A 27782-nucleotide genomic window follows, 5' to 3' on the forward strand; every position below is an offset into this window, starting at 1 on the left:
GAGGCGGGAATTGAACCCGGATCTCTGGCGCTGTGAGGCAGCAGTGCTAACCACTGTGCCACCGTGCTGCCTAGTCTTTTGTTGTGGAATGATTAAGGCACTTGTGAGCACAATATTCCAGTCTGGCACACCAAGGATTTCAGATGTCATTAACCGAGAGCTCTTCAAGAACAAGGCACGGTAGCTCAGTGGTTAGCACTGCTGCCTCACAGTACCATGGAATAGGGTTCGATTCCAGTCCGGGGCGACTGTCTGTGTGGAGTTTACACATTCTCCCCGTGTCTGCATGGGCTTCTTCTGGGTACTCCGGTTTCCTCCCACAATCCAAAGATGTGCAGGTTCGGTGAATTGACCCCAGTAAGTTGCCCATAGTGTCCAGGAATGTGTAGGTGAGGTGCATTAATTGGAGGTAAATATAGGATAATGAGGAATGGGACTGGGTGGGCTATTCTTCGGATGGTTGTTGTGGACTTATTGGTAAAAACAATGACTGCAGATGCTGGAAACCAGATTCTGGATCGGTGGTGCTGGAAGAGCACAGCAGTTCAGGCAGCATCCGAGGAGCAGTAAAATCGACATTTTGGGCAAAAACCCTTCATCAGGAATACAGGCAGAGAGCCTGAAGGGCGGAGAGATAAGTGAGGGAGGGTGGGGGTGGGGAGAAAGTAGCATAGAGTACAATAGGAGAGGATGAAAGTAATAGGCTGGGGGGGAGGGTAGAGTGGATAGGTGGAAAAGACAATAGGCAGGTAGGACAAGTCATGGGGACAATGCTGAGCTGGAAGTTTGGAACTGGGGTGAGGTGGGGGAAGGGGAAATGAGGAAACTGTTGAAGTCCACATTGATGCCCTGGGGTTGAACTGTTCCGAGGCGGAAGATGGGGCGTTTGTCCTCCAGGCGTCTGGTGGTGAGGGAGCGGCGGTAAAGGAGGTTCAGGACCTCCATGTCCTCAGCAGAGTGGGAGGGAGAGTTGAAATGTTGGGTCACAGGGCGGTGTGGTTGATTGGTGCGGGTGTCCCGGAGATGTTCCCTAAAACACTCTGCTAGGAGGCGTCCAGTCTCCCAATGTAGAGGAGACCACATCAGGAGCAACAGATACAATAAATGATATTGGTGGATGTGCAGATAAAACTTTGATGGATGTGGAAGGCTCCTTTAGGCCTTGGATGGAGGTGAGGGAGGAGGTGTGGGCGCAGGTTCGACAGTTCCTGCGGTGGCAGAGGAAAGTGCCAGAATGGGAGGGAGGGTTGTAGGGGGGCGTGGGCCTGACCAGGTAGTCACGGAGGGAACGGTCTTTGCGGAAGGTGGAAAGGGGTGGGGAGGGAAATATATCCCTGGTGGTGGGGTCTGTTCGGAGGTGGAGGAAATGTCAGCGGATAATTTGGTTTATGCACCAAAGGGACTGTTTCCATACTGCAGGGATTCTAAGATGAACACTGACCCGGCTGTGAGATGTGAGTGAAATCAGGAGAAATTCACCCCTCAGCCACACATAACCCCCAGGTTGGGGAGTGTAATAAGTACTGAAGGACACTTCACAATTACAAAATAGATCAGGACAAAAGGAAAAAGGATACAGAATTCAGATTGTATGGATATGCTGGAGAGTAAATGGTAAACATTGGAGTCACTCTTTAATGCTGTGTGACATGAAGGAGGGTGAGAGTCAGACCTAGTTATATTCCTCTGATGGGCTGCTCATCCTGAGCAGTTTCCTGTGCTCCAGGGCTGTTCCCAGTGATATACAGTGAGAGAAATACCAACTGCTGCTCAAGGACCATCAATGTGGTAAAAGCTCTCTTTGATCTGCCTCAAACATGTTGGCCATCCAAAGCTGAGAGTTGTCAGAGACTGAGTGTTGCCAATCGGTACATTCCAAGGTTGGGAGCCATGTGCTGAGGGCCACACTAAAGCTTGGGGGAGTCACTGCAAAGGCTTGAAAGGGAAAGGCCACAGGCTGAGACCCACCTGCCACAGTGCACCAAGGGGCTGCAGACTGCGTGAAATCCACCCCCTCCCCAGTTATATGATTCTCATGAACTGTGTACCTTATTTCAAAAATATACTTTATTCATAAAATAATTTGATGGTCTGTACAGTTGGTTATGCCATATATACGTAAACAATTGCATACAGAGATCAGAATTTATGCACAGGTCTGTACATTTATCAATCATATGTCCATAGATTTAGCTGAGGCATCAGCGGAGCCCAAATGACTGCGTGGGCCCCTGTTCTTCTTTAGGCAGGTAGATGTTACATGGTGGTCTTTCCCCACCGTGCCTTGGCAGCAGCTGTCCCAAGCTTCAGTGCATCCCTCAACATGTAGACCTGGACCTTGGAATGTGCCAGTCTGCAACACTCAGTCGGGGTCAACTCCTTCAGCTGGAAGATCAACAGGTTTCGGACCGCCCAGAGAGCGTCCTTCACCGAGTTGATGATCCTCCAGGCACAGTTGATGTTCGTCTCGGTGTCCGTCCCGGGGAACAGGCCGTAGAGCACGGAGTCCCGCATCACGCGCTGCTCGGGACGAACCTCGACAAGCACCACTGCATTCCTCTCCAGACTTCCTCTGCATAGGCACATTCCAGAAGGAGGTGTGTGACAGTCTCGTCCCCCCCGCAGCCGCTTCGAGGGCAGCGTGCAGTGGGGCTGAGAGTCCGGGCGTGCATAAAGGATCTCACGGGCAGAGCCCTTCTCACCACCAGCCAAGCCATGTCTTGGTGCTTGTTGGAAAGTTCTGGCGATGAGGCAAATGGCTTTGACAGTCTGTTCAGGGAACCACTCAATAGGATCCGCCCTCTCCTTTTCCCGAAGGGTCTCAAGGACACTACGTGCTGACCACTTCCTGATGGACTTGTGTTCAAAGGTGTTTTTCTTCATAAACTTCTCCACGAAGGACAGGTGATACGGAACGGTCCAACTACTCGGAGCCTTCCGCGGCAGCGAGGCCAGGCCCATCCTTCGCAACACCGGGGACAGGTAGAACCTCAGTACGTAGTCTCACTTGGTGTTTGCGTACCGGGGATCCACGCACAGCTTGATGCAGCCATACACAAAGGTGGCCATCAGGGAGAGGGTGGCATTGGGTGTATTTTTACCCCCATTGCCCAGCTCTTTGTACAGTGAGTCCCTTTGGACCTGGTCCATCTTTAACCTCCATATAACCTGGAAGATGGCCCGGGTGACTGCAGCGGCACAGGTTCTGGGAATAGGCCAGACCTGTGCCACGTATAATAGCAATGACAGTGCCTCACACCCGATGACCAGGTTTTTTCCCACGATGGAGAGCGACCGTAGCTTCCATCTGCCCAGTTTCTGCCTCACTTTGCTGATACGCTCCTCCCAAGACTTGGCGCAAGCCCCAGCCCCCCTGAACCAAATACCCAGCACCTTCAGGTGGTCAGTCCTGACGGTGAAGGGGATCGAGGATTGGTCGGCCCAGTGCCCGAAGAGCATGGCCTCGCTCTTGCCTCGGTTTACCTTGGCCCCTGAGGCCCGTTCGAACTGGTCACAGATGCACATGAGTCTGTGCACGGACAGCGGATCCGAGCAGAAAACAGCGACGTCATCCATGTACAGGGAAACCTTAACCTGCAGGCCCCCGCTGCCAGGAATAGTCACCCCTCTCAGGCTCGCATCCTTCCTGATGGATTCGGTAAATGGCTCTATTCAGCACACAAACAAGGCAGGAGAGAGAGGGCAGCCCTGCCTGACTCCAGATCTGACTGGGAAGCTATCTGATTCCCACCCATTGATTGAGACTGCACTGACAATGTTGGTGTAGAGCAGTCTGATCAAATTGCAGATTCCCTCCCCAACGCCTATTTTGGAGAGAACATCTCTCATATACCTGTGTGATATCCTGTCAAAGGCTTTCTCCTGGTCCAAGCTGATCAGGCAGGTGTACATCCCCCTGTCCTGCATGTAGGCGATCATATCCCTGAGGAGTGCGAGACTCTCAGTGATCTTCCTGCCCGGCACAGCACAGGTTTGGTCGGGGTGAATCACCGACCCCAGAGCAGACCTGACCCGGTTGGCGATTACCTTTGACAGAATTTTGTAATCTGCATTCAACAGTGAGATTGGTCTCCAATTTCTGAGTTCCTCCCTCCCCCCCTTCCGCTTGTAGATGAGGGTGATGATGCCTTTCCTCATGGATTCATGGAAGATGACAGCAGATGAGGCAAATGTGAGGAACAGGTTTCATCAATTTGATGAATCAAACGTTCCCCATGTGGAGGTGAAGGGTCACCAGCTTCTTGGTCATGACCAGTTTGTAAAGTTATAGAAACAGAAAGTGCTGGAGCCAGTCGGGCAACATCTAAGGGAAGAGAAACAAAAGCTAATATTTTGAGTCCTGTCTGACATCTTCAGCAGAAAGAGCTGGAACGCTGAGAAAATTAAAGTAAATGCTGGAGAGCTGTAACATACTTTTGCGTTGGCCAATGATGATGAGAGTTATGTGAAAGAAGAAAGCAGCTCATCAGGGATGCCGAAAGGAGAACTGGAATCCTAATTAAGGAGTCACAAACTGTACCTGCAGAATTATTCATGGTGATGTTAACAATGAGGGATCTTGGGGGCACAGATTTTGTTTTGTTAATTGACCGAGTTTATGAGATCCTAATTGAACATTACCCATCCCGACTGGATCTGAACCAAAGTGTTGATCTTTCCTTGGTTTCTCTTTTAAATTTCCTTTTGAAAAGCGGCTGTTTCCTATTCTGTCATTCCCACCTCCTCTAGACCCACCTTTCGTTTCTTCTGTGATGAATCCAATTATTTCTGCTCCACATCTTTTGATATTTAATGTCTCATGTCTCCTGTCCAATCACAGACCATTAGTTGTTGTCTTTACTCATCCTTCTCCAGTTTAAGTGCTTAAAATCTCTAACATTTCTAATGTTTTCCCATTCTGTTGAAGTTATTGACTTGAAACATTAACCCTGTTTCTCTCGATCCCAGTGCTGACAGACCTGATGAGTATTTCCCTCCTTTGGTTTTAGTTTTGTTTTACACTTACAGCATTCAGTACATTTTTTGAGCAGTCAGTTTGTGATTGACATCCTTTGTTACATATAGCAATGGGTGTACTTTGTAATATTTAAATAGAACATGATTAAGATCAATCTTTGGACCTTAATTTGGATCCATCCAGGTTGGTTTATGGAGTTATTGTAAACATAGAGACATGAGAACATATTTATTGATGATCATAAACCATTCAATTTTTGCAGGATTTAATATACTGTTGTATTGCTGTGTTAATTATTTACTTGTTTACACAGTTCAGAGACCATCCTGATCATATTATTTCTTTGATAAGTTCACCATGTGTCAAAGATCACCATTGCCAATGGAATGTCCTGTCCTTTGAAGTCAGTCCTGTGGAATCAAGGATAACTTGCTTCTCTTTCTGCTGCAGTGGGTCTGAGATGGCTGATGACTGATCTGCAGACTCTTACACACATGCTGTAGGTAGCAGTGCAGGAGGTAGGGCGTTGGGTTGTTGGAGTGTGTGTGTGCGCTCTCACCGATGCCCCAGCTCACCCTCTGCACACACACAGTGAAGTTTCTCAGTTTATTTGGTGCCTTCCCAATTGAGCCATCTCCAGTTTTGGTGGTCACAAGCCTGGACACTGTATAATCCACTGGGAGTATTTGGCCTCTTAAGGCATGCTTTGAGAACATTAACTCATATCTGTCCACTTTGCAGGAGTCTCCCGTCAAGAAACCCATCGACAGATCCAGCACAAACCCAACTCTGTAATCAAACACCAACTTCAAACTAACACCAAAACCACCCCAACCTCAGGCAGAAAGTGTCCATTTCTAACTGACAGTTGTGAGTGAACTCACTCAGAAACTGAGCTCCAGGTCATTGTCAGTTCCTTATCCGAACCAGAGATTTGCTCCCACAACTAACATACTCAACTTCCCATTCAAAATCAATTGCTAAATCCCAGAAATTGTGAATTCATTTCCATCTCTGAAGTGTCCTGACTATTGTAAAATAGCAAAGTGAGACAGTCAATGGAGATTGAGAGCTCCATTAAACAACAATGTTGGTGAAGAAGAGCAAACAATGTCTCTCCAGAGTCTCACCAATATTTATCCTGTTCCATCACAGCAACTCAGGTTCTTTGTTGTGGGGGTTGGTTTGGCCCAACACTCTGACCCTCAGTCACTTCCTGGGAACTATTGTGTGAGCCTCACTTGGGGAATCTGCAGAAACAAAATAAATGTCCATTAGGATGGGGAATAATCCATTCTCAGTGTGAGGGAATGGAGATTGTGTCAGAAATCCTCATTCCCACACTCCCCTCCATCCTTACACTTTGTGGAGAGAATGAGAGGAAGATAGAATTTTGGGGTTTAGGGACTGGATGGTGAGACACCGGACAGTGAGGGAGTGAAGGGTGAGGAACTGAAGAAAGAGAGAATGGGAAATAAGGATTGAAGAATGAGATTTAGAAGGAGAATGAGTGGAGAGGTAGAGATGAAGGAAAAGAACAACAGGAGACCATGGAGTGAGGACCTTCAAGGAAAGGTCATGACGTTTGAGAGATGCAGCATCACTGTTCCCCTAAGTCACTGCAAAAAGAAGGTATTTCTTCAACTTCCAATCCCTCTCCCATCATTCCCAACACTCTGTCCCCTCAGTCACTTACTGGGAGCTGTTGTGTAGGTCCTGCTTGGTGAACCTGCAGAAACAAAATAAATGTCCATTAGGATGGGGAATAATCCATTCTCAGAGAGTGAGAAAACAACAAGTGTGAGGGGACGGAGATTGTGTCAGAAATCCTCATTCCCACACTCCCCTCCATCCTTACACTTTATGGAGTTTTTGAAGATTGTTTCCATTCCATTGATATTCATTGGATGAGTGTGTGTTTGTGTGTGTGTGTGTGTATTTATGACTCTGTGTGTGTGTGTGTGTGTGTGTGTGCATGTGTGAGTGTCTGTGTGTGTGTCTGTGTATGTGTCTGTGACTTTGTGTGTGTGTGCATGCGTCTGTGTGTGTCTGTGTGTGTGTCTGTAACTGTGTGTGTCTGTGTGTGTGTGTGTGTGTGTGTGATTCTGTGTGTGACTGTGTCTGTGTGTGTGTGTCTGTGTGTGTCTGTCTGTGTGTGTCTGTGTGTGTCTGTGACTGTGTGTGTCTGTGTGTATGAGTATATGTGTGGGTGTGTGTCTGTGTGTGTGTGTCTGTATATGTGTGCATGTGTCTGTGTGTGTGCAGGGGGATGTGGAGTGGGTTTAATGTTCATATTATACCTGGTGTGGGCTGATCACACAAAGACAGGACAGGCAACAAGATGCATTTATATACGTGCAACTGTGTGAGAATTCAATAAGTTCTGTTCAACACAGTGTCGTGTACTCCTCGGAATTCTTCAACTGTTTTTCAGAATTTCAGAAACATTTTTGAATCAGCTCAGATTGTCTTTGTTCTTGACTCCATTCTCAGTCTGTGATGATTTGGGCAGGCTCTGGGCATGGTCTCGATGGACGCCCAGAAAGTTATTAATCAGATCGATACAAGAGATTGTTCATGACAATGAGGGCATATGAAATGAGAGGGAATCTTTGACATGGCTGAGAAGTGAGAGGGTAGGAAACAGAGAATGGGATCAAGATAATGTGTTCCCTTCAGCAGGATTTGGTCGATCCCAAAGGAGCTGTCCTGGGGCCTTAGTTTTTAGTGACTGGGATGAATGAACAGGGAGTATTCTATCCAAGTTTACAGATGACACTTGGTTAGGAGGCAGAGTGAAAGGGTATTGACAGATTAAATGAGAGAATTCCATCATAGTGTGACCCAGTGTGGGACAGTGTGAGATTGTCTAATTTAAAGCGAGGTAGGAGGTAGAATTTTCTCTGGTGATGGAATCTTGAACAAGAATGAATTATCTTTAAATAAGAGTGATATTAATTAGCTCTTAGTCCTGGACTCCTGGGAGGAACTCTCCAGTTTTATACCAGCAAATTTTATTGAAAATACAGATAAACGTTAACTTTCCTGCCTCACACATATAAGTGTAGAATGGTTACTGCATCAGAGGAGGCCATTTGGCCCATAGGGTAGAATGTTGTAAGAGACTGACATGGGCTGTGGAGAGACATTCAACAGAATTGAGTGATGAGTGGACCTCGACATCATGTCATTGCACTTTTGATACTTTTCACTAGCGGCGTGGTGAGATTCTCACAAAGCAGCTTGAGGTGTCTATTTATGGGGATCATTGATTGTTAAACACCAGAACTCAACTCCTTAATATTCACCTCCCAACTTAACACAGTCACTAAACAAAGCTCAACATCAGGGAACTCAATAAGGAAATCAGAGCAGGTTCCAAATGACACCATGTTGGAGACCGGGCATCAACCTCTCAGGGCCTGATTGGTGGGCAACAGCTGCACCCAACCCACCTTCACAGACATTGGTATTCAACATGAGCCAATTTCCAAAAACCCTCAAGGTGCATCTCCGATCTACTTACAGGGCACTGCATTGTGGGTTGCTCTGGGAGGTACATATCACTGTAATTCTGCAGCAAGGACACTGTGCCCAGGGCCCACACCCAGCTCATTGACTGGACCAGGCTGGATCTCTGGGCTCTTCACTCAGTGTCACAACACTCCCTCACTCTGAGCCTCCCTGGATACTCACAGCATCCCTGCCTTGCATTGTCTTGCCTTTCTATGTTTTCCAGGTCCTCACCTCCCTATATCTCCTTGTCAGCTACTGGCATGTTATTCCTGTCCTCCACTGTGAAAACTGACACAAAATACAATACCTGTTCAATGCCCCGGCCATTTCCTCATATCCTATTTCCAAATACCCTTCTGAAGGACCAATGTTTACTTTAGCCAATCTTTTTCTTTTACATATTTGTAGAAACCTTTGCTATCTATCTTTATATTCTGAGTTAGTTTACTCTCATAATCTATCTGACATTTCTTTATAGCTTTTTGCGACTTTCTGTCAACCTTTAAAGTTTTCTCAGCCTTCCAGTCTCCTGCTGGGCTTTGCCATGTTGTATGCCTTCTCTTTTAATTGGACAGCCTCCCTTATTTCCTTACACACCCATGGCAGGTGGACCCCTTCTCCCACAATCCTTCCCTTTCACTGGGATATATTTTGGTTTGGGGATTAATGGCCAGTTTCAATCAGCTTCACATTAAAGAACCCCTCAGTTCAAGTTTAGTCTGCACTGTTGCCGGAGCCCACAGCTACACAAACAGGGCTCGAAAAAGGTATCCAATTCCTTACTTCGAAACAATACAACCATCTTTGTAAATCCCTGGGACTATGACACCCTGTCCCGAGCAGGTCCGAGTAGTTGGACCGTTCCGTATCACCTGTCCTTCGTGGAGAAGTTTATGAAGAAAAACACCTTTGACCACAAGTCCATCAGGAAGTGGTCAGCACGTAGTGTCCTTGAGACCCTTCGGGAAAAGGAGAGCGCGGATCCTATCGAGCGGTTCCCTGAGCAGACTGTCAAAGCTATTTGGCAGAATGCCTCATCGCCAGAACTTTCCAACAAGCACCAAGACATGGCTTGGCTGGTGGTGAGAAAGGCTCTGCCTGTGAGATCCTTTATGCACGCCCGGACTCTCTGCCGCACCGCACGCTGCCCTCGAAGCGGCTTCAGAGGGGACGAGACTGTCACACACCTCCTTCCAGAATGTGCCTATGCAGAGGAAGTCTGGAGAGGAATGCAGTGGTGTTTGTCGAGGTTCGTCCCGAGCAGCGCCGTGACGCGGGACTCCGTGCTCTACGGCCTGTTCCCCGGGACTCACACTGAGGCGAACATCAACTGTGTCTGGAGGATCATCAACTTGGTGGAGGACGCTCTCTGGGCGGTCCGAAACCTGTTGATCTTCCAGCTGAAGGAGTTGACCCCGACTGAGTGTTGTAGACTGGCACATTCCAAGGTCCAGGACTACGTGTTGAGGGACGCGCTGAAGCTTGGGGCAGCTGCCGCCAAGGCGCGGTGGGGAAAGACCACCGTGTAACATCTGCCTGCCTAAAGAAGAACAGGGAGCCCACGCAGTCATTTGGGCTCTGCTGACGCCTCAGCTAAAAATATGGATAGTAATCATACAGACCTGTATATATGAATGATTACTGTCTCTGTTTGCAAAGAAATGGAATGTTTACATATGTATGGCATGACCGATTGTACAGACCATCAAAATATTTATGAATAAAGTATATTTTTGAATTTTAAAAAAAGACCTGAGAGACTTCCCCATTGGGGCAGGGCTCCTTAAATACAAAGACCACACCCTGACTCCTGCTGGGCGGGGGGAGGGGGGGGGAATCCAATTCTGATAGTTTCTGTTTCACTGCGGGTAACTCAACCTGTCTGAGTGTGATCCTCCTGGTAACTGGTGACAGAAATCTGTTCCTCTCTTTATTGGGTATTTTCCTGAGACTGGGACCAATCATTGACTCTCTACTTCTGCAGCTTGAAGTTCTGGAAACAATCACAGCTCAGCATTGACATGGAGTGGAGTCAGAGCAAGTATTTTGTTCTTCCAGACTCTCAATAGCAGTTGTCCCCTCTGTTTCTTTTTCCCAATCCCTGATGGGAATTGGGAGAGTGGATTCCCAGAATGTTGCTGATCCTTTTCTCCATCTCCCTGTGTTTTTCCCGGGTCTCTCCCAGTAAGTACAGAATTCAGCTTTCCATTCTCTCTCTCTCTCTCTGTCTGTGTGAATGTGAATCTCTTGGAGAGAGTTTGAAATGGGGGATGTTTGATCAGCCGCCTGTTATACAGCCAGCCTGATCTTTTACACATTGAAGGCAGCACAGTCTGGAAGACTCTGATGGGATTTGTGTCCAGGTCTCCTGACAGCAGGATGTAGAAACCCCGAGATCAGAGAAGCTCCGAACAAATGGGAAATGGTTCCAATGGGCAATTTTAATTTTCACATCGATTGGGAGAAGCCAAACAGTTTCATCATTCCTGGTCTAAAGTCTTGTAAACACTGCAGGGAAGAGAAGGAGACTCCATGTTTAACCCAGCCCAGGCTCAGCTGTGATGCCCTCATGGTTGAATAGGCCGAGTTATCTCAGACACCAACATCCTACTGACGGTGTATAAAGGGCTGATTAAAAAGCTCAGTGAAGGACACTGAGGATCCTGCTCTGGATTGTTCATCCCCCTGTTTGACAGAGAGACTGTTCACACAGTGACTGTCTTTTTTTAATTTCAAAAATATACTTTATTCATAAAATAATTTGATGGTCTGTACAGTTGGTCATGCCATACATACGTAAACATTTACATACAGAGATCAGAATTTATCATTTGTATACACAGGTCCGTACATTTATCAATCATATGCCCATATATTTAGCTGAGGCGTCAGTGGAACCCAGTTGTTGGGTGGCCCCCTGTTGTCCTTAGGCAGGCAGATGTTACACAGTGGTCTTTCCCCACCGCGCCTTGGTGGCAGCTGCCTGTCCCCCATGGTCTCACACCTCATCCTCCCAAATATTCTTGATGCTCTTCATTTCAGTCTGGATTCACTCACCCCACACCTTTCCTGGTTATGGTGATAAACCACAGACCTGCCCCTGGGTTAACCTGAATTCCTCACTTCAGATGTTCCCGAGCCTGGAGAGTCTCCTCAATGTCCTTCTTTAAGTTATCCTGGGATATTGTTCCAGGTTAGTGATACACTACGTGTGTCCCAGGTTCCTGTTCCAGCTTAGTGATGTCTGTTTAATATCCAATCACTGGATTGTGTTCCAGCCTCTCCCCTGTGTCCACACTGACTCCATCGAGTATCTGAGTGACCCTGGTTCTGTGTTTTCTCCCTGTTCTGAGAGGGTGTCGCATCTAATTCTGACCCAGTTGAATCTGATTCTGATGATTATATCAGACAGAATTCTGACAGTGTTATAATTTGGTGGGTTATTGGATTTTGTCACTGTGTGGATGGGCCTCACTTTGACCAGCTGTAAGTGTGTATAATTGTTTTCAATCTGATCTTTACAGATATAACATGTTGAAAGTAATTTTGAGGGCAATCTCTCACATTAGTGATGTCCCTGGGATCTGTGATGTGATTCTGGTTTTGTGGCCCAGGTATATTAATATGATGTTTATTTTTGTGTTGAGTAACTCCCTGCTTTTATTGTTTGCTTTACAGAGACTAATGTACACACTGGGATTTACACAGTTGTTTCTGGAATTAATGACTTTCCTGAGGTTACAAACACTGCAACAGTCAATGGAGTTATAATAGCTTCTCGTGACAGTAAAACCCAACAGTGCATCCCCAGGCAGCAGTTCATGGCAGATTTCTTCGATATGAATTTCTGGGATTATGTCACAGAGCTAGTGAACAGACATGCAAACGTAGCGAAGGAAATTCTGAGTACAATAATGAAGAGGACAAACCAGACATCTGGTAAGATCGGGCTTGTTGAATTTCTCTGTTGTTGTCCCCTTTCATCATAAAACCTCATTCGTTCTCCAACCCTGACATTTGGGCCCCAGGACTGGGAGAGACATAATAGGCCTTGATGCTTCCCCTATTTCTGTGAGACTTTTCCACCGCCAGTGCACGATCAACATTTATCTCAGTTCTTCATATCTTTTGAGGGACCAAAATAGGGAACTGTAGACACAGTTCAGTCAAATTGTTTTATGTAGGTTTAACAAAACTTTTTTTTATTATTTCAAATATATACTTTACTCATAAAATTATTTTGACATCTATACAAATGGTGATGCCATACATACATATACATTCCATTTCTTTACATACATAGATCGGATTTAATCATTCGTATGTACAAGTCTGTACATTGACCATCTAGGTATTCTGCTGAGGCGTCAGCAGAGCCATCTTTTTTTATTTCAAAAATATACTTTATTCATAAAATATTTTGATGATCTGTACAATTGGTCATGCCATACATCTGTAAACATTCCATTTCTTGGTATACAGAGACAGAGTAATCATTCATATATACAGGTCTGTACCATTACATATTTAGCTGAGGCATCAGCAGAGCCCAAATGACTGCGTGGGCCCCCTGTTCTTCTTTCGGCAGGCAGATGTTACACGGTGGTCTTTCCCCACCGCGCCTTGGCAGCAGCTGCCCCAAGCTTCAGCGCGTCCCTCAACACGTAGTCCTGGACCTTGGAATTTGCCAGTTTGCAACACTCAGTCGGGGTCAACTCCTTCAGTTGGAAGATCAACAGGTTTCGGACCGCCCAGAGAGCGTCCTTCACCGAGTTGATGATCCTCCAGGTACAGTTGATGTTCATCTCAATGTGTGTTCCGGGAAACAGGCCGTAGAGCACGGAGTCCCGCATCATGGCGCTGCTCAGGACGAACCTTGACAAACTTCTTCTGCATAGGCACATTCCAGAAGGATTAAAATCAACAAGGTAAAAACAATGACTGCAGATGCTGAAAATCAAATACTGGATTAGTGGTGCTGGAAGAGCACAGCAGTTCAGGCAGCATCCAACGTTCCAGAAGGAGGTGTGTGACAGTCTCGTCCCCCCCGCAGCTGCTTCGAGGGCAGTGTGCGGTGCGGCTGAGAGTCCAGGTGTACATAAAGGATCTCACAGGCAGAGCCCTTCACACCACCAGCCAAGCTATGTCTTGGTGCTTGTTGGAAAGTTCTGGCAATGAGACAGTCTGCTCAGGGAACCACTCGATAGGATCCGCCCTCTCCTTTTCCCAAAAGGTCTCAAGGACACTATGTGCTGACCACTTCCTGATGGACTTGTGGGCAAAGGTGTTTTTCTTCATAAACTTCTCCACAAAGGACAGGTGATACGGAACGGTCCAACTACTCGGAGCGTTCCGCGGCAGCGAGGCCAGGCCCATCCTTCGCAACACCGGGGACAGGTAGAACCTCAGTACGTAGTGACACTTGGTGTTTGCGTACCGGGGATCCACGCACAGCTTGATGCAGCCACACACAAAGGTGGCCATCAGGGTGAGGGTGGCATTGGGTGTATTTTTTCCCCCGTTGCCCAGATCTTTGTACAGCGAGTCCCTTCAGACCCGGTCCATCTTTGACCTCCACATAAACTGGAAGATGGCCCGGGTGACTGCAGCGGCACAGGTTCTGGGAACAGGTCAGACCTGTGCCATGTATAATAGCAATGCCTCACACCTGATGACCAGGTTTTTTCCCACGATGGAGAGCGACCGTAGCTTCCATCTGCCCAGTCTTTGCCTCACTTTGCTGATATGCTCCTCCCAAGACTTGGCACATGCCCCAGCCCCCCCGACCCAAATACCCAGCACCTTCAGGTGGTCGGTCCTGACGGTGAAGGGGATAGAGGATTGGTCGGCCCAGTTCCCGAAGAGCATGGCCTCGCTCTTGCCTTGGTTTACCTTGGCTCCCGAGGCCCGTTCGAACTGGTCACATATGCACACGAGTCTGCGCACGGACAGTGGATCCAAGCAGAAAACAGCGATGTCATCCATGTATAGGGAGGCCATCTTAGATTTTGTATCCATTCATGTGTTTGTAAAACCCACTGAAATCACAGCTTTCAATGTGACCCACCTTCCAACCATTGCTTTCTCAGATGTTAGATTTTATTTGTGACAGTCTGAGTCATGGGGCAGATTCAGGTAACCTTTAATGTGATCAATAGCTTCAGTTACAGCGTTGCAGAAAGGCTCACAAAAGGTTCATAATGTCTGAACTTACACAGTTTTAGCTGAGAGTGTGCAGACCCCTCCCCCAACCAATTATTATTGGTCAGTGAAGCTGAGTTATCCCTCTGTAATTGGCTCTTTGTGCAGCATCTTCGACAGATTAAGTTACGTCAATGTATTTCATCACATCACTGAACAACAAACAGATGGACAGGTTTGTAGTCCACCCTGGTGTTTACCCAGCCTTTTGTTTCTTTCTTCTTGAGGTTTTTCACAATGGATACTGTATTCCAGTGACATCTCCCACTGCACCATGTTAATTGCCAATTAACTGGATACTTGCTTAAAGAACCTTTTAAATTTCTCAATACAGGAAATACAAAAGAATATTGGTTTTTGATTGGTCCCAACAAAGTTAGGTAGTTTCACCTAATGTTAGAATTCTTCAGCGAACAAGTTGCATCTTAATGTGTTCGTTCAATCCACATTCCAATATCTGCTGATCTCTGTATTCATTCCTGTCATGATGCGGGAGGGGTTTGCTTTTACTATCTGAAACTAGTTTGAATCTTTTCCTCTCATACTTTTAGTGTTTTTGTATACATGTAGATTCACAACTACTTCAGAATCGATATCTACGATTATCTGAAGAATCTTAACTGACACCTACTCTTAATATTGTAACAGATTCAATAATTTAAGAGAGACAACTAATTAGCGTGAAATATTCTTATCTAAGAAAGCAACTGCAGCTGCACCTTCTCTCAGTCAGTAACCTTGATTATACAGAGTTAGTATTGTCCTACATGTGAAGGCAAACCTTGTCCCAGGTGCTGTAACTACTGTCAGCTATGGTCTGCTGCATTAGCCATGGGCAGCCAGCAGCCATTTTGTGCTGCTCAATCATGGGAGCCCTGACACCAGACAATGACACACAACTTGGTTCTTCCTGTTATGTGAGTATCTCTGTTTCTTCAAACCTGGCCCTATGCAGTAACATCTTACAGGCACCCCGAAAGTAGAAATGTCACTGCAATATATCACAGGGTAGGAAAGTATCGCAGATGATGGAAATCTGAAATTTTAACAGAAAATGCTGGAAATTCAAAGCTGGCCAGGCAACATCCATAGAGATAGAAAGAGAGTCAATCAAGGTTTGTGTAAAAGTTTGTCGCTCAGGTGCCAGTTGCCATGGTGATTTGGATGTTTGCCAAGCTGGGAAGTTGATTTGCAGACATTTTGTCTCCTGCTTAGGTGACATCTTCAGTGCTTTGGACCCTCCTGTGAAACGCTGCTGTTCTGTGTCCTGTGGAATTTATTTGGTTCCATTCCTGCTGCTTCCGGTTGCTGGTTCCGGTTGTTCGTTGGAGTGGCCGGTGTATTGGGTCTAGGTCAATGTGTTTCTTGATCGAATCCATGGATGAGTGCCATGCCTCTAGAAATTCTCTGGCTGTCCTCTGTTTAGCTTGTCCTATGATCGTTGTGGTGTCCCAGTTGAATTTGTGGTCCCTGTTATCGGTGTGTATGGCTATCAGGGACAGCTGGTCGTGGTGTTTAGTGGTTAGTTCATGGATGTGGATTGTTAGTTGTTCACCTGTTTGTCCTATATAGTTTTTCATGCAGTCTTTGCATGGAATCTTACCCAAGCGTCTGTCATGTTGTCTTCTCTGCTGTTGGTTAGTCATTTTGTCTTGGAGTGTGGTTCTCTTTCTTTATGTCATAAAGGAACTTCAACAAAAACTGAAACATCTTCTCAGTGGATCCAAACACTCCATACAATCATCACAGAAATTCCTAGACAACATCAAGAACACGGGCAGCACGGTGGCACAGTGGTTAGCACTGCTGCCTCACAGTGCCATGTTCAATTCCTGCCTCAGGTGACTCTCTGAGTGGAGTTTGCACATTCTCCCCGTGTCTGCGTGGGTTTCCTCTGAGTGCTCCGGTTTCCTCCCACTCTCCAAAAATGTGTAGGTTAGGTGAATTGGCCAAGTTAAATTGCTGGTGGTGTTAGGTGAAGGGGTAAATGTAGGGGAATGGGTCTGGGTGGGTTGCACTTCGGTGGGTCGATGTGAACTTGTTGGGCCGAAGGGCCTGTTTCCACACTGTAAGTAATCTATTCTAGCATAAACATAGATAAGGATGAAGCAATGGTCTCATTCGATGGAACAACACTGTTCACTTCAATTGACAAAACTCCAGCCAGAGAGACAATAGCCAACCTCCAGGACAAACAGAACAGGTGACACGACAGGGAACCTCTCAACAAGGTCTGCAGAGTCACACTACTAGACCTGTGCTTGAGGACACACTTTCCATTCAACAACCAAATACATGAACAGATCAATGGGACACCTATGGGCTCACCCATCTCCGGGCTCAGAACACAAGCAGTGATGCAGAAACTGGAACAAACAGCTCTCCCACAAATCCAACCCACACTTTAAATCAGATATGTGGACGACATTTTGTAATTATTAAGAGAACACAGATAGAAAACACACACTGGATTATCCACACCATGCTCACAGGGATCAAATTTACAAGAGCAGAGGAAACCAACAGACAACTCCCATTCCTGGATGTGACGGTAGAAAGAACACAGTGTGGTGAATGTACCATAACAGTGTACAGAAAAGCCACACACTGACCAGGTCCTGAACTACAACAGCAACCACCCAAACACACACAAGAGAATCTGCATGAGGACCCTGTTCAAAAGGGCTACAACACACTGCAGCTCTCCCGGCCAATGAAGGGAAGAAGAACACCTCTACGGAGTCTTCACCAAGAACTGATACTCCCGCAACTTCATCTGCAGATGCCTAACAGGCAAACAACGCAACCAAGACATGCCACAACCCAACACACAAACCGCTCTACCCTTATATAAAAATGTCTCAGACTGACAGGCAGATTTCTCCACCCACTGGGATCCATGACAGGCCATAAACCAACAGGCATACTCAGGGACCAACTCACCAGGACAAAAGACCCTATACCCACCATGTTCAAGACTAATATAATTTACAGGATTCCATGCAAGGCTGCATGAAACACTATACAGGACAAACAGGCAGACAACTAACAATCAGCTTCCCAAATACCGACTAACCACTAAACACCATGACCAGCTGTCCCTGATAGCCACACACACTAATGACAGGGACCACAAATTCAACTGAGTCAACACAACCATCATAGGACAAGCTAAACAGAGGACAGTCAGAGAATTTCTAGAGGCAAGACACTCATCCACTGACTCCATCAACAAATACATCCTTCCTTAAGTAAGGAGACTACACTGGACATAATTCTCCAGGTGTGGTCTCACCAACCCCTTATATTATTGTAACAACACTTCTTCGCAAAAAATGCCGTATTCTATTTGCCTTTCTTATTATATGCTGCACCTGTATATCCACTTTCTTTAATCCCCTACGATCTAATCATCAGGATCAGTCTTTTATGTGAAATGTCTCTGTTGTCACAGTATAAGATAACACTGTCTTCCCAAAAACTACAGTTACTACCAAGGAACTTGGCGCAATTGCTGTAACTGGGGAGAAGGTATTACATAAACTGATGGGATGAAAGGCAGATAATTCCCCGGGACCAGATGGCCTGCACCCAAAGGTCATGGGAAAGTTGCTGAAGCCAATCATAAGGGAGGAAATAACTGAACATTTAGATAAGTGAAGGTCAACTCACCAGTGTCCAGTGGATGTGGCATATCTAGACTTCCAGAAGGCATTTGACAAGATGCCGCATAAAAGACTGATCCTGATGATTAGATCCTAGGGAGTTTAAGGTAGAGTATTGGCCTGGATAAAGATTGGATAACTGACAGAAAACAGAGGAACAGGAAAAATGGGTCCTTTTCTGGGTGGTGAAGTGTAACTATCTTGTGCTGCTTGGTTGAGTTGCCAGAGTTCAACTATTTACAATCTGTATAAATGATCTGCAAGCAGGGACAGAGTGTTGGGCGGCACAGTGGCTCAATGGTTAGCACTGCTGCTTCACAGCACCAGGGACCCAGGTTCAATTCCTGCCTCGGGTGACTGTCTATGCGGAGTTTGCACATTCTCCCCTTATCTGTGTGGGTTTCCTCCAGGTGCTCCAGTTTCCTCCCACAATCCAAAGATGTGCAGATCAGGTGAATTGGCCATGCTAAATTGCCTGTAGTGTTAGGTGCATTAATCAAGGGCAAATATGGGGTAGGGGAATAGGTCTAGGTGGATTGCTGTTCGGAGGGTCAGTGTGGACTTGTTGGGCCGAAGGGACTGATTCCATGCTGTAAGAAATCTAATCTACTGTATCGTAGTTAAACTCATGGATGATACTAAGATTGGTGGGAAACCAGGCTATGATGAGGAGATAATAAGTTTCCAGATGGATATTGGCTAGGAGAATGGGCCAGATTCTGATAGGTGGAGTTTAATGTGGGTAAGAATGGGGTTGTTCATTTTGGCCGGAAAATAAGAAGGCAAATTGTTATTGCTCTGGGAAGCAGATTTGCAGTGTGTCAGTGCAGAGGGATCTGGGTGTTTTTGGGCATGAATTGCAGAAAGTGGATGTTCAGGTGCAGCATCTCATAAGAAAGGCAAATGGAATACTGGTATGTTTTGCAAAGAAGTGTTGTTACAATTATATAATGCATTGGTGAGTCCACACCTGGAGAATGTTGTCCAGTTGTGGTCTCCTTACCTAAGGGAGGACGTGGTGACATTGCAGGCAGTTCAGAGGAGGTTCACCAGGCTGGTTCCAGGGATGAAAGAGTTATTGTATGAGAAGCAATTGAATAGCTTGGGCCTGGACTCACTGGAGATCAGAGGAATGAAGGAGGATCTGATTGAGGAATATAAAATGCTAAAGGGGATTGATAAGATTGATGTCTAGCAGACGTTCCCCTTGTGGGATAGTCTCGAACAAGAGGTCATAGATATAGAGAGAGAAGGTCAGTTCAAAACTGAGATGAGAAGAACCTACCTCTTTCAGAGGGTTGTGAATCTGTGGAACTCACTGACCCAGAGTCGGGCAGAACCAATCAACGAATTCAGGAAAGAAATGGCTACGTTTCTGATGGAAAGCAGGATAAAGGGGGATGGGAGCAGGCAGGAAGGTGGAGGTGAGACCAGGATAAGATCAGCCATGATCATGTTAAATGGTAGAGTGGACCCGAAGGGCTGACTTGCCCACTCTCCCTCTGAACTCCCATGTTACTAGAATTAACTGGAAATGTGTTTGAAAGCAGCATATCAAGTGTAGCACTGGAATATATTACTTGTTGTCATGAAATCAGAAAAAAACGATTGTAAAGTAAACAATGCTAGGAATGAAGAAATATTAAAAAATGAAGAAATTGATAGAAGGATCACTAACATTATTCATGTTTAGTTCTTAGCCAATCAGCAAACAGTCAGGTAACGAATGAATTGAGAACCGGAGAGACATTAAAGAGAACATTTGACTGTCATGGTCCATTCATAATCTGGAGATATATTTGAATCAGGTTGTGCAGATATATTGTGACCCCTTTGGACCAGCTGGGACTTGAAACAGGGCATTCTGGGAAACTGCCCAAAATAGGCCAACTCATTCTGTTTAATTTGTGAGGAATGGATTAACCAACAAGAACAAATGTAAAAACTGCAATAAATAGAGGAAATTGTACAGAAGGTAGATTCATAGAGTTGCACAGATCAGAAAGAGACCCTTTAGTCCAACTCGTCCATGCAGACCAGAAATCCTAAACTGATCTAAGTCCCATTTGCCAGCTTTTAGCCCACGTCCTTCTTAACCCTTCCCATTATAAGCCCATCCAGATGCCTTTTAAATGCTGAAATTGTACCAGCCTCTGTCACTTCCTCTGGCAGCTCATTCCATACTTGCACCAGCCTCTGCATGAAAACGTTCCCTGTTAGGTCCCTTTTAAATCATTTCCCTCTCACCTTCAACCTATGCCCTTTAGTTTCAGACTCCCCTACCCTGGGCAAAAAAACTTGGCTATTCACCTTATCTATGCCCCTCATGTTTTTATAAACTTCAGGGAAAATAGCCCCAGCCTGTTCAGTCTCTCACTGTAGCTCCAAACCTTGTAAAACTTTTCTGAACCCTTTCATGTTTCCTATAGCAGGAAGCCCAGAATTTAACACAGCATTCAGAAAGTGGCTGAATCAATGTCCTGTACAGCTGCAACATGATATCCCAACTCCTGTAGTCAATCCACTGACCCATAAAGGCAAGTAGACCAAAGACCTTCTTCACTATCCTGTTAATCTGTAACTCCACCTTCAGGAGCTATGACTCTACACCCCAAGATCTGTTTGTTTGGCAACAATCCCCAGCACCCTACCATTAACTCTATAAATGCTGCTATGATTTACGCAAAATGCAACACCTCACTTTTATCGAAATTAATCTCCATCTGCCACTCCTCAGCCCATCTGATCAAGGTCCCATTGTACTCTGAGATAACCTTCCTCACTGCCCACTACATTTCCTGTTTTGGTGTCATCTGCAAACTAACCATTACTAACCATTCCCACCTATATGCACATCCAAATCATTTATAAAACTGGCAGAAAGCAGTGGACACAGGTAGTGAGTAACTTAAAGCGATTGATCCTCATGTCCATTCAGCCAGGCTCAGGGGAAGAGATTTCACAGCCCCACGCAGGGAGAGGGCCCTTGTAAATAACACACAGAGACCGATCGTGGGTCAGAGCCTGTGGGAGGCTGACAGAGTGGTCACGGACAGACATGGACTACATCCAGAATGCAGCCTGTGATCGAAACAAACGACCAGAAGGACTGGGTCTATCGTTCCAGGACAGTGGGAATGTGAGCGCTGGAATTCTGACCTGGATCGGAGAGCCCATACCCTATCTGCTCCAGCTTGAGGTGTGAAGTAACCACTGGAGAAAGGGACAGTGCTGCCTGAGTCTGGGACCCTGTGACAGCACAGGCCCTGGGGATCAGCACCGTGTGTAACCCCCTCTCCCTGGGCCTGATACAGGATTCCCCTTCCCCTTTGATCAGATTGTTCCTTTGGTAAAATTTATTATTAATTATCTATGACTGTTTGATCACTGACAGGAATTCACATTTTTCAACGGATAACTACTGTTGAGATCAGTGATGACGGCAGCATTAAGAGATCGATGAGATTTGGATTTGATGGAAAGGACTTTATCAGCTTAGACCCAGACAGAATGAGATGGATCGCACCCAATCCCATTGCAGTGATGACTAAAGAGAAATGGGATTCTGATGATTCCTGGAACAACTACTGGAAAATACACCTGGAAGAAGAATGTGTTGAATATTTAAACAGATATATGGAAGCTGGAAAGGATTATTTCAGAAGGAAAGGTATGTATTTCAGTTTTGTTCCATGTTCTGATCTAACCTCACTGATCTATGAAACCGTTCTGCCATTCCATTCAGTGTCTGTCGATTGTTTGTGGTTTCACCCTTTCCCATCACAGTTCAGCCTGAAGTGTTCATCTCCAGGAGGGAGCCCAATGGTCAGGACAAGCCGCTCACTCTCTCCTGCCTGGTCACTGGGTTTGATCCTGTAGACATCGAGGTGACCTGGCTAAGGAATGGAGAGGTCATGTCTGAGACCCAATCCTCGGGGGTTCGACCGAACCACGATGGGACCCATCAGATCCAGAAAGAGATTGAGATCAATGCTGGGGATGAGGATCAATACTCCTGTCAAATTGAACACAGCAGCCTGGCAGAGGCCCAGCTCTATCAGTGGGGTAAGGGACTCTGTGTGTGTGTGTGTGTGTGTGTGTGTGTGTGTGTGTGTGTGTGTATGTGTGTGCGCGTGTGTGTGTATGTGTGTGTCTGTGTATGTGTGTGTGTGTATGTCTGTGTGTTTGTGTGTGTGTGTGTGTGTGTGTGTCTGTATGTGTGTGTCTGTGTATGTGTGTGTGTGTATGTCTGTGTGTTTGTGTGTGTGTCTGTTTTTGTGTGTGTGTGTGTGTGTACATGTGACAGATGAAACTATTTAGAGGACTCTTTTTTACTTCCTTGTTTGCAACTACCCACCTTGTTCTCTGTGTTGATACGTCATGTTGGTCTCACTGAGTTAAAGATTTCAATTCTAAGTTTGAAAGGGTCTCTGAATCCCAAGCTTCCAGACCCTTTTGGGGATTCCAGATTCCCACAGCTCTGTTATTGGTGAAGTACTCGTTGATTTCCCTCCGGAATAATCTCATCAGGATTACAAGAAGATTCCCTTGTATTCCAGGCTTCAGCACCAGACATGGGCCCAGATTGTCCAGTAGCCAGACAGTCAGAGACTGGACACACCCTGAGAGAGGAGGGTCTGGAGCCCTCAGAATTCCTGACTCACTGAATGGGATTTGTCCGGGAAGTTTCAACTTCCGATGGACAATTACCTTGCATCTGGAACCCTCTGGAAAGACCTCAGGTTCTGAGGTTAGGGATTAGAAGCTTCTTTAACTCCTAGTGTGATGATGCTGTCACTTTAAAAGGTTTTTGATGTCCTAGTTTTTGTTTTGAAGAGAGGTTATAAGGTAGAGACACCAAACTCACTGCTGATCATGACTGAGGTAAACCAGTTGTGAGGCCTTGGGATTTTTTTAAAGTTAGAACAATAGAAGCAGTCTGAATGGGTGTGGCCAGCTCTCACAGATCCAAATTTCTGAGTTTGTTTTTTTCAGTGACATCAGAAGCCTTTGGGGTATCAAAAGAGTTGGCAGCTTCAGTGAGTGTCACCTGGCTACTACTCTCTACATTTTTTTCTTGATATTATTTCCTCCTGGATTGGAGAACTGCATGTAAGAATCTGTCTGAATTTACATTTTTGGCAAGGCGTTTATAGGATGTTACAATATTGCTGCAGTTAATTAGTAATAGGTACTGTATTCGGTTCCATTTTTCAATTGTGAAGTAATTCTAAATTTCTCTTTCTTTTGTTTGTATTTTAATTACGGCGTTTAAATAAATTGTGTTTTGCTTAACGTCGAGTTGTTTGACCACCTGTGTTGATCTGGAACACAGCATTTCACATCTAGCTTTAAAATAAAAAGCAGCTCAGATCTAGACTACCTTCTTCAAAAATTTTGAGGGGGCCTGGTCTGGTCCCTAACCCCAGAGAACTAGAAAACCGACCATCTCCAAACGTACTGCTAATCCCTCCATTCACACACTGACGAGGATATCTGGTCAGTGTGGGCAAGTTGGACTGAACACACACACTTGTTGTGTGACTCTAACTCTTTGACTCCATCCCCTCAAACCCATGACCTGACATTCTGCAACCAACACTTGACCTTTCCCCAGCACCAACACCAGCTCACCGCCTCCAGACGTCTGTCAGACTCGCAGTGCATCACCCTGGACAGACAACTGGGACACAACACAGAACTCCACAACTGGATCCCTAACAAGGCCCCCTCACCAGCCCACTGTGGCACCCAAACCCCATTCCATTGGTACCCAACATCCCCAACACTCACCAGTGAGTTCCCAAACTGCCCCTTGCCCAACCACTGAGGAAGTGCCTTTCTGGGACACCTAACTACACCCCTCCAACCATTCACTCACTCCTTCACCTCACCCAAGGCCGATCTACCCCACCAGCACTAGTAAGGACAGGACACAGAGGTATTGGGGAGAATGGGAACTGAACTGTCTGGTGTGGTAGCCCCCAGGACAGGTGCAACACGATGTTTAAACCCCTATCAATGGGATCCTTGGTGACTTCACTGGAGAGTGAAATCAGGGGAGGGTCAAACCCGCATTTCAACCAATCCCAACAATTCCCAACAGCTCGGAGGGTTATAATTGTTCCCAATCAACACAGGGTTAGAAATAAATCCAGGAACAGAGAGAATCCTGATATATTTCCAATGTGTTTCAGAAAATCTGAAAAGCAATTGGCTCCATTCCCATCTTGGAAGTCTCATTGCATCAATGGTCATTCTATTGGTTGTTATTGTCGGGATAATCGGAATAATCATCTGGAAATGGTCACGGAGAGGTAAGAATCAGAGAGAGGGGAATGTAGAACTAAGGGGACAGAGTGAGTGTTGGGGAATCTCCAGTACTGGGAGTACATGGCACTGTGGGGAATGGAACTAATTGAATTCCCACACACAGATACACATGTATAAACATGTCTTGTTCCCTGTCTGATCTTCCTTGATATGATCAGCCCAGAACAGGTCTAATATTGATCATTAAACCCTCTGCACCCAATCAGATCCTCACTGACTGAATATTAATGGAATGGAAGGGATTTTCTGCATCTCCATAAAGTGTAAGGATGGAAGGGAGTATGGGAATGAGGATTTCTGACTCAATCCCAGTAAAACCTTCCTCCCTGCTTTGTTTGGGCACCATCTCCTTGATAAATTTTGAACATCTCTCTCCCTTAATTAGTTTGTGCAGTTTTGGATGACTTATTACTTTGGTTTGACCCTCGGCGTGTGACTCTCATACCGATCATGTTATTCCAGGCATTTGGTTTGTCTCCAGTACCACTGTATTTTTAATGTTTTGGAATGATCTCTCTGCTTCATTTAATGGGATTCTGGATCATCCCTTCTCTTGTTATCCAGCTGTTGACACTTTCCTCCCACCATCTGACATTTGTGATCACCTGCAGAGACTCCACTCACCCCATTTGGATGATCTTTTGATCTCTCTGCCCATTGATCTCCCTGATGATAAATTCGGTGTCTGTGCACTTCTCTCTCACTTCACCTGAGGAAGGGGCTACGCTCAGAAAGCTTGTGATTTCAAACAAACCTGTTGGACTGTAACTTGGGGCCGTGTGTGATTTCTGACTGTGTTCACACGAGTCCAATACCAACACCCCCACATTGATCTCCATTCCCTCACACTTGTTGTGTTCTCACTCTCTGAGAATGGATTATTCCCCATCCTAATGGACATTTATTTTGTTTCTGCAGGTTCACCAAGCAGGACCTACACAACAGCTCCCAGTAAGTGACTGAGGGGACAGAGTGTTGGGAATGATGGAGAAGGTAATGGGAGGTGTAGAGTAGATTCCCTACAGTGTGGAAACAGGCCCTTCAGCCCAACAAGTCCACACAGACCCTCCAAAGAGTAACCCACCCAGACCCAATCCCCAACCCTATATTTACCCCTGACTAACACACCTAACACTATGGGCAATGTAGCATGACCAATTCACCTGACCTGCACACCTTTGGATTGTGGGCAGAAATCGGAGCACCCGGAGGAAACCCACACAGACACGGGGAGAATGTGCAAACTCCGCACTGTCACCCGAGGTGGGAATTGTACCCGGGTCCCTGGTGCTGTGAGGCAACAGTGCTAACCACTGAGCCACCGTGCTGCCCCGATTCGAGTGTAGAGTTATATTTGCCTGGGTGTTGCTCAGGGTGATGGGTCCGTCTCTTCACAATGCTGTTTCTCAGCCAACACTCTCTTATCGTCCGGTTTTTCTACTCCATGTCCCCAGTGTTTCTCCTTCAAATTGTCACCCTCCATTCTCTTCCCCCACTGCCCCTCCCTCCACTCGCTCACCCTTAATTCCCATTGGGGGGGGGCTCAGAGAGTCTGGTTACTTAATGCTGAGGGCGATTAAATCCTGGATCCAGTGAGTGAAAGAGAATATCTCACACTGTCTCATTTTATATTTGATATAACTTCTCACATTCTGTTTTTATTTTCTCAGCTTCTGATGACTCTAGTGCAGCTTCTTCATGATTAAGTAAGTGACATGTCATCTTTTCTCTGACTGAAATTTATTTAGATTTAGATTCTCTAGATTTATTTGTAACATTTTCACATCCCTCCTGACCCTGTCCCACCCTCCCAGACACTGTTCAACCTTGTCAGACTAATCCCCATCCCCTACTGACCTGTCCCACCCTTCCAGTCACTGTTAAACCCTGTCAGACTAATTCCCCTCCCCTCCTGACCCTGTCCCACCCTCCCAGACACTGTTAAACCCTGTCAGACTAATTCCCCTCCCCTCCTAATCCTGTGCCACCCTCCCAGTCACTGATAAACCCCGTCAGACTAATTCCCCTCCCCTCCTGACCCTGTCCCATCCTCCCAGTCACTGTTAAACCCTGTCAGACTCATTCCCCTCCCCTCCTGACCCTGTCCCACCCTCCCAGTCACTGTTAAACCCTGTCAGACTAATTCCCCTCCCCTTCTGACCCTGTCCCACCCTCCCAGTCACTGTTAAACCCTGACAGACTAATTCCCCTCCCCTCCCCACCCTGAAGTGATTGCCTTGTGTCTCTCCATTCCTGACCTTGTGGGTTTCCTGGGCCCCACTGCAGGATATTCCTGGAGCCTCATTGCCGAATAACGGAATGCTCCTGTTCCAGTATGATCATGGACATTATTGTCTATCCTTCCATATCACAGCAGACACACTGAATTACAGCTCATTGTTCACACTCAATTCCTTCAGGACTGAGATCAATTTTCTGGGAATGTGTTTCCACAGATTGAGCAGTGGATCCCAGATCCCCAGGTTTGGATCCTGGTTCTTCAAGTGAGACCTCCTCAAGTCGTGTTTCCATCCCGTCTCAGAAATGTGAGCAGTGTCACGGTCAGAGGGATCTTCACAGATGGTTCCTCCCTCACACTTTCTCATCTTCACTGTCTTCAGTGGGTCACTGATTGACCTGAAATGAAGCAACGTCCTGAGGTAACATGGAGACAGTTTTTATATTTGAAAGAAATCGATTTTTCATCTGACCTTAACAAATTTCTGTACACAAATATCAGTTTTACATATTCTATTCTTAAATAAATATATAAATATTATAAATCTGAGTTATTGTTGATTACTAAAATCTATCGCTACCTCTCACCATTCTTTAACTACAATCACCAATATGTGTCATTTGTAATCATTAAAAGTTATTTACTGACTTACTAATTGTGATATTCTTATCAAAATTTCACAAGAATAATTATATTCATTTACACAGCAGCAGCTTGTGGCTGTTGGAATCAGCAGTTGCTGAGCTTCAATTCAATGTGAACTGGGGGAGTTAAGATCATATCCATCAGCCTCTGTTGTAAAATCCAAATCCCAAATGATAACTCCATACCCATCAACACAATCAGGGAA

General features: G+C 45.9%; 2 protein-coding genes across 3 annotated transcripts in view; one reads left to right on the forward strand and one right to left on the reverse strand.

Moving 5' to 3' along the window:
• Positions 1-6629: 6629 nt before the first annotated feature.
• LOC140455472 (class I histocompatibility antigen, F10 alpha chain-like) overlaps positions 6630-27782 on the reverse strand; it is a 79357-nt gene continuing 58204 nt past the window's right edge. The window contains exon 6 of the mRNA XM_072550374.1: positions 6630-6707. Coding sequence (XP_072406475.1) covers positions 6667-6707 — 41 coding nt within the window. The 3' untranslated portion in view covers positions 6630-6666. The remainder of the gene's footprint in view (positions 6708-27782) is intronic.
• LOC140455452 (class I histocompatibility antigen, F10 alpha chain-like) lies at positions 10482-27579 on the forward strand. Of its 2 annotated transcripts, XM_072550327.1 has the most exons (8): positions 10482-10678; positions 12173-12433; positions 21755-22030; positions 22147-22425; positions 24558-24677; positions 25612-25644; positions 26364-26399; positions 27150-27579. In XM_072550327.1, the coding sequence occupies exons 1-7, from the start codon at positions 10627-10629 to the stop codon at positions 26393-26395; spliced, it is 1053 nt and encodes a 350-aa protein (XP_072406428.1). In that variant the 5' UTR covers positions 10482-10626; the 3' UTR covers positions 26396-26399; positions 27150-27579. The 2 variants fall into 2 exon arrangements, with proteins under 2 accessions (XP_072406428.1, XP_072406429.1); XM_072550328.1 differs by lacking the exon at positions 24558-24677.

Source organism: Chiloscyllium punctatum, chromosome 30 (assembly GCF_047496795.1).
Source record: "Chiloscyllium punctatum isolate Juve2018m chromosome 30, sChiPun1.3, whole genome shotgun sequence".
NCBI lineage: Eukaryota > Metazoa > Chordata > Chondrichthyes > Orectolobiformes > Hemiscylliidae > Chiloscyllium > Chiloscyllium punctatum.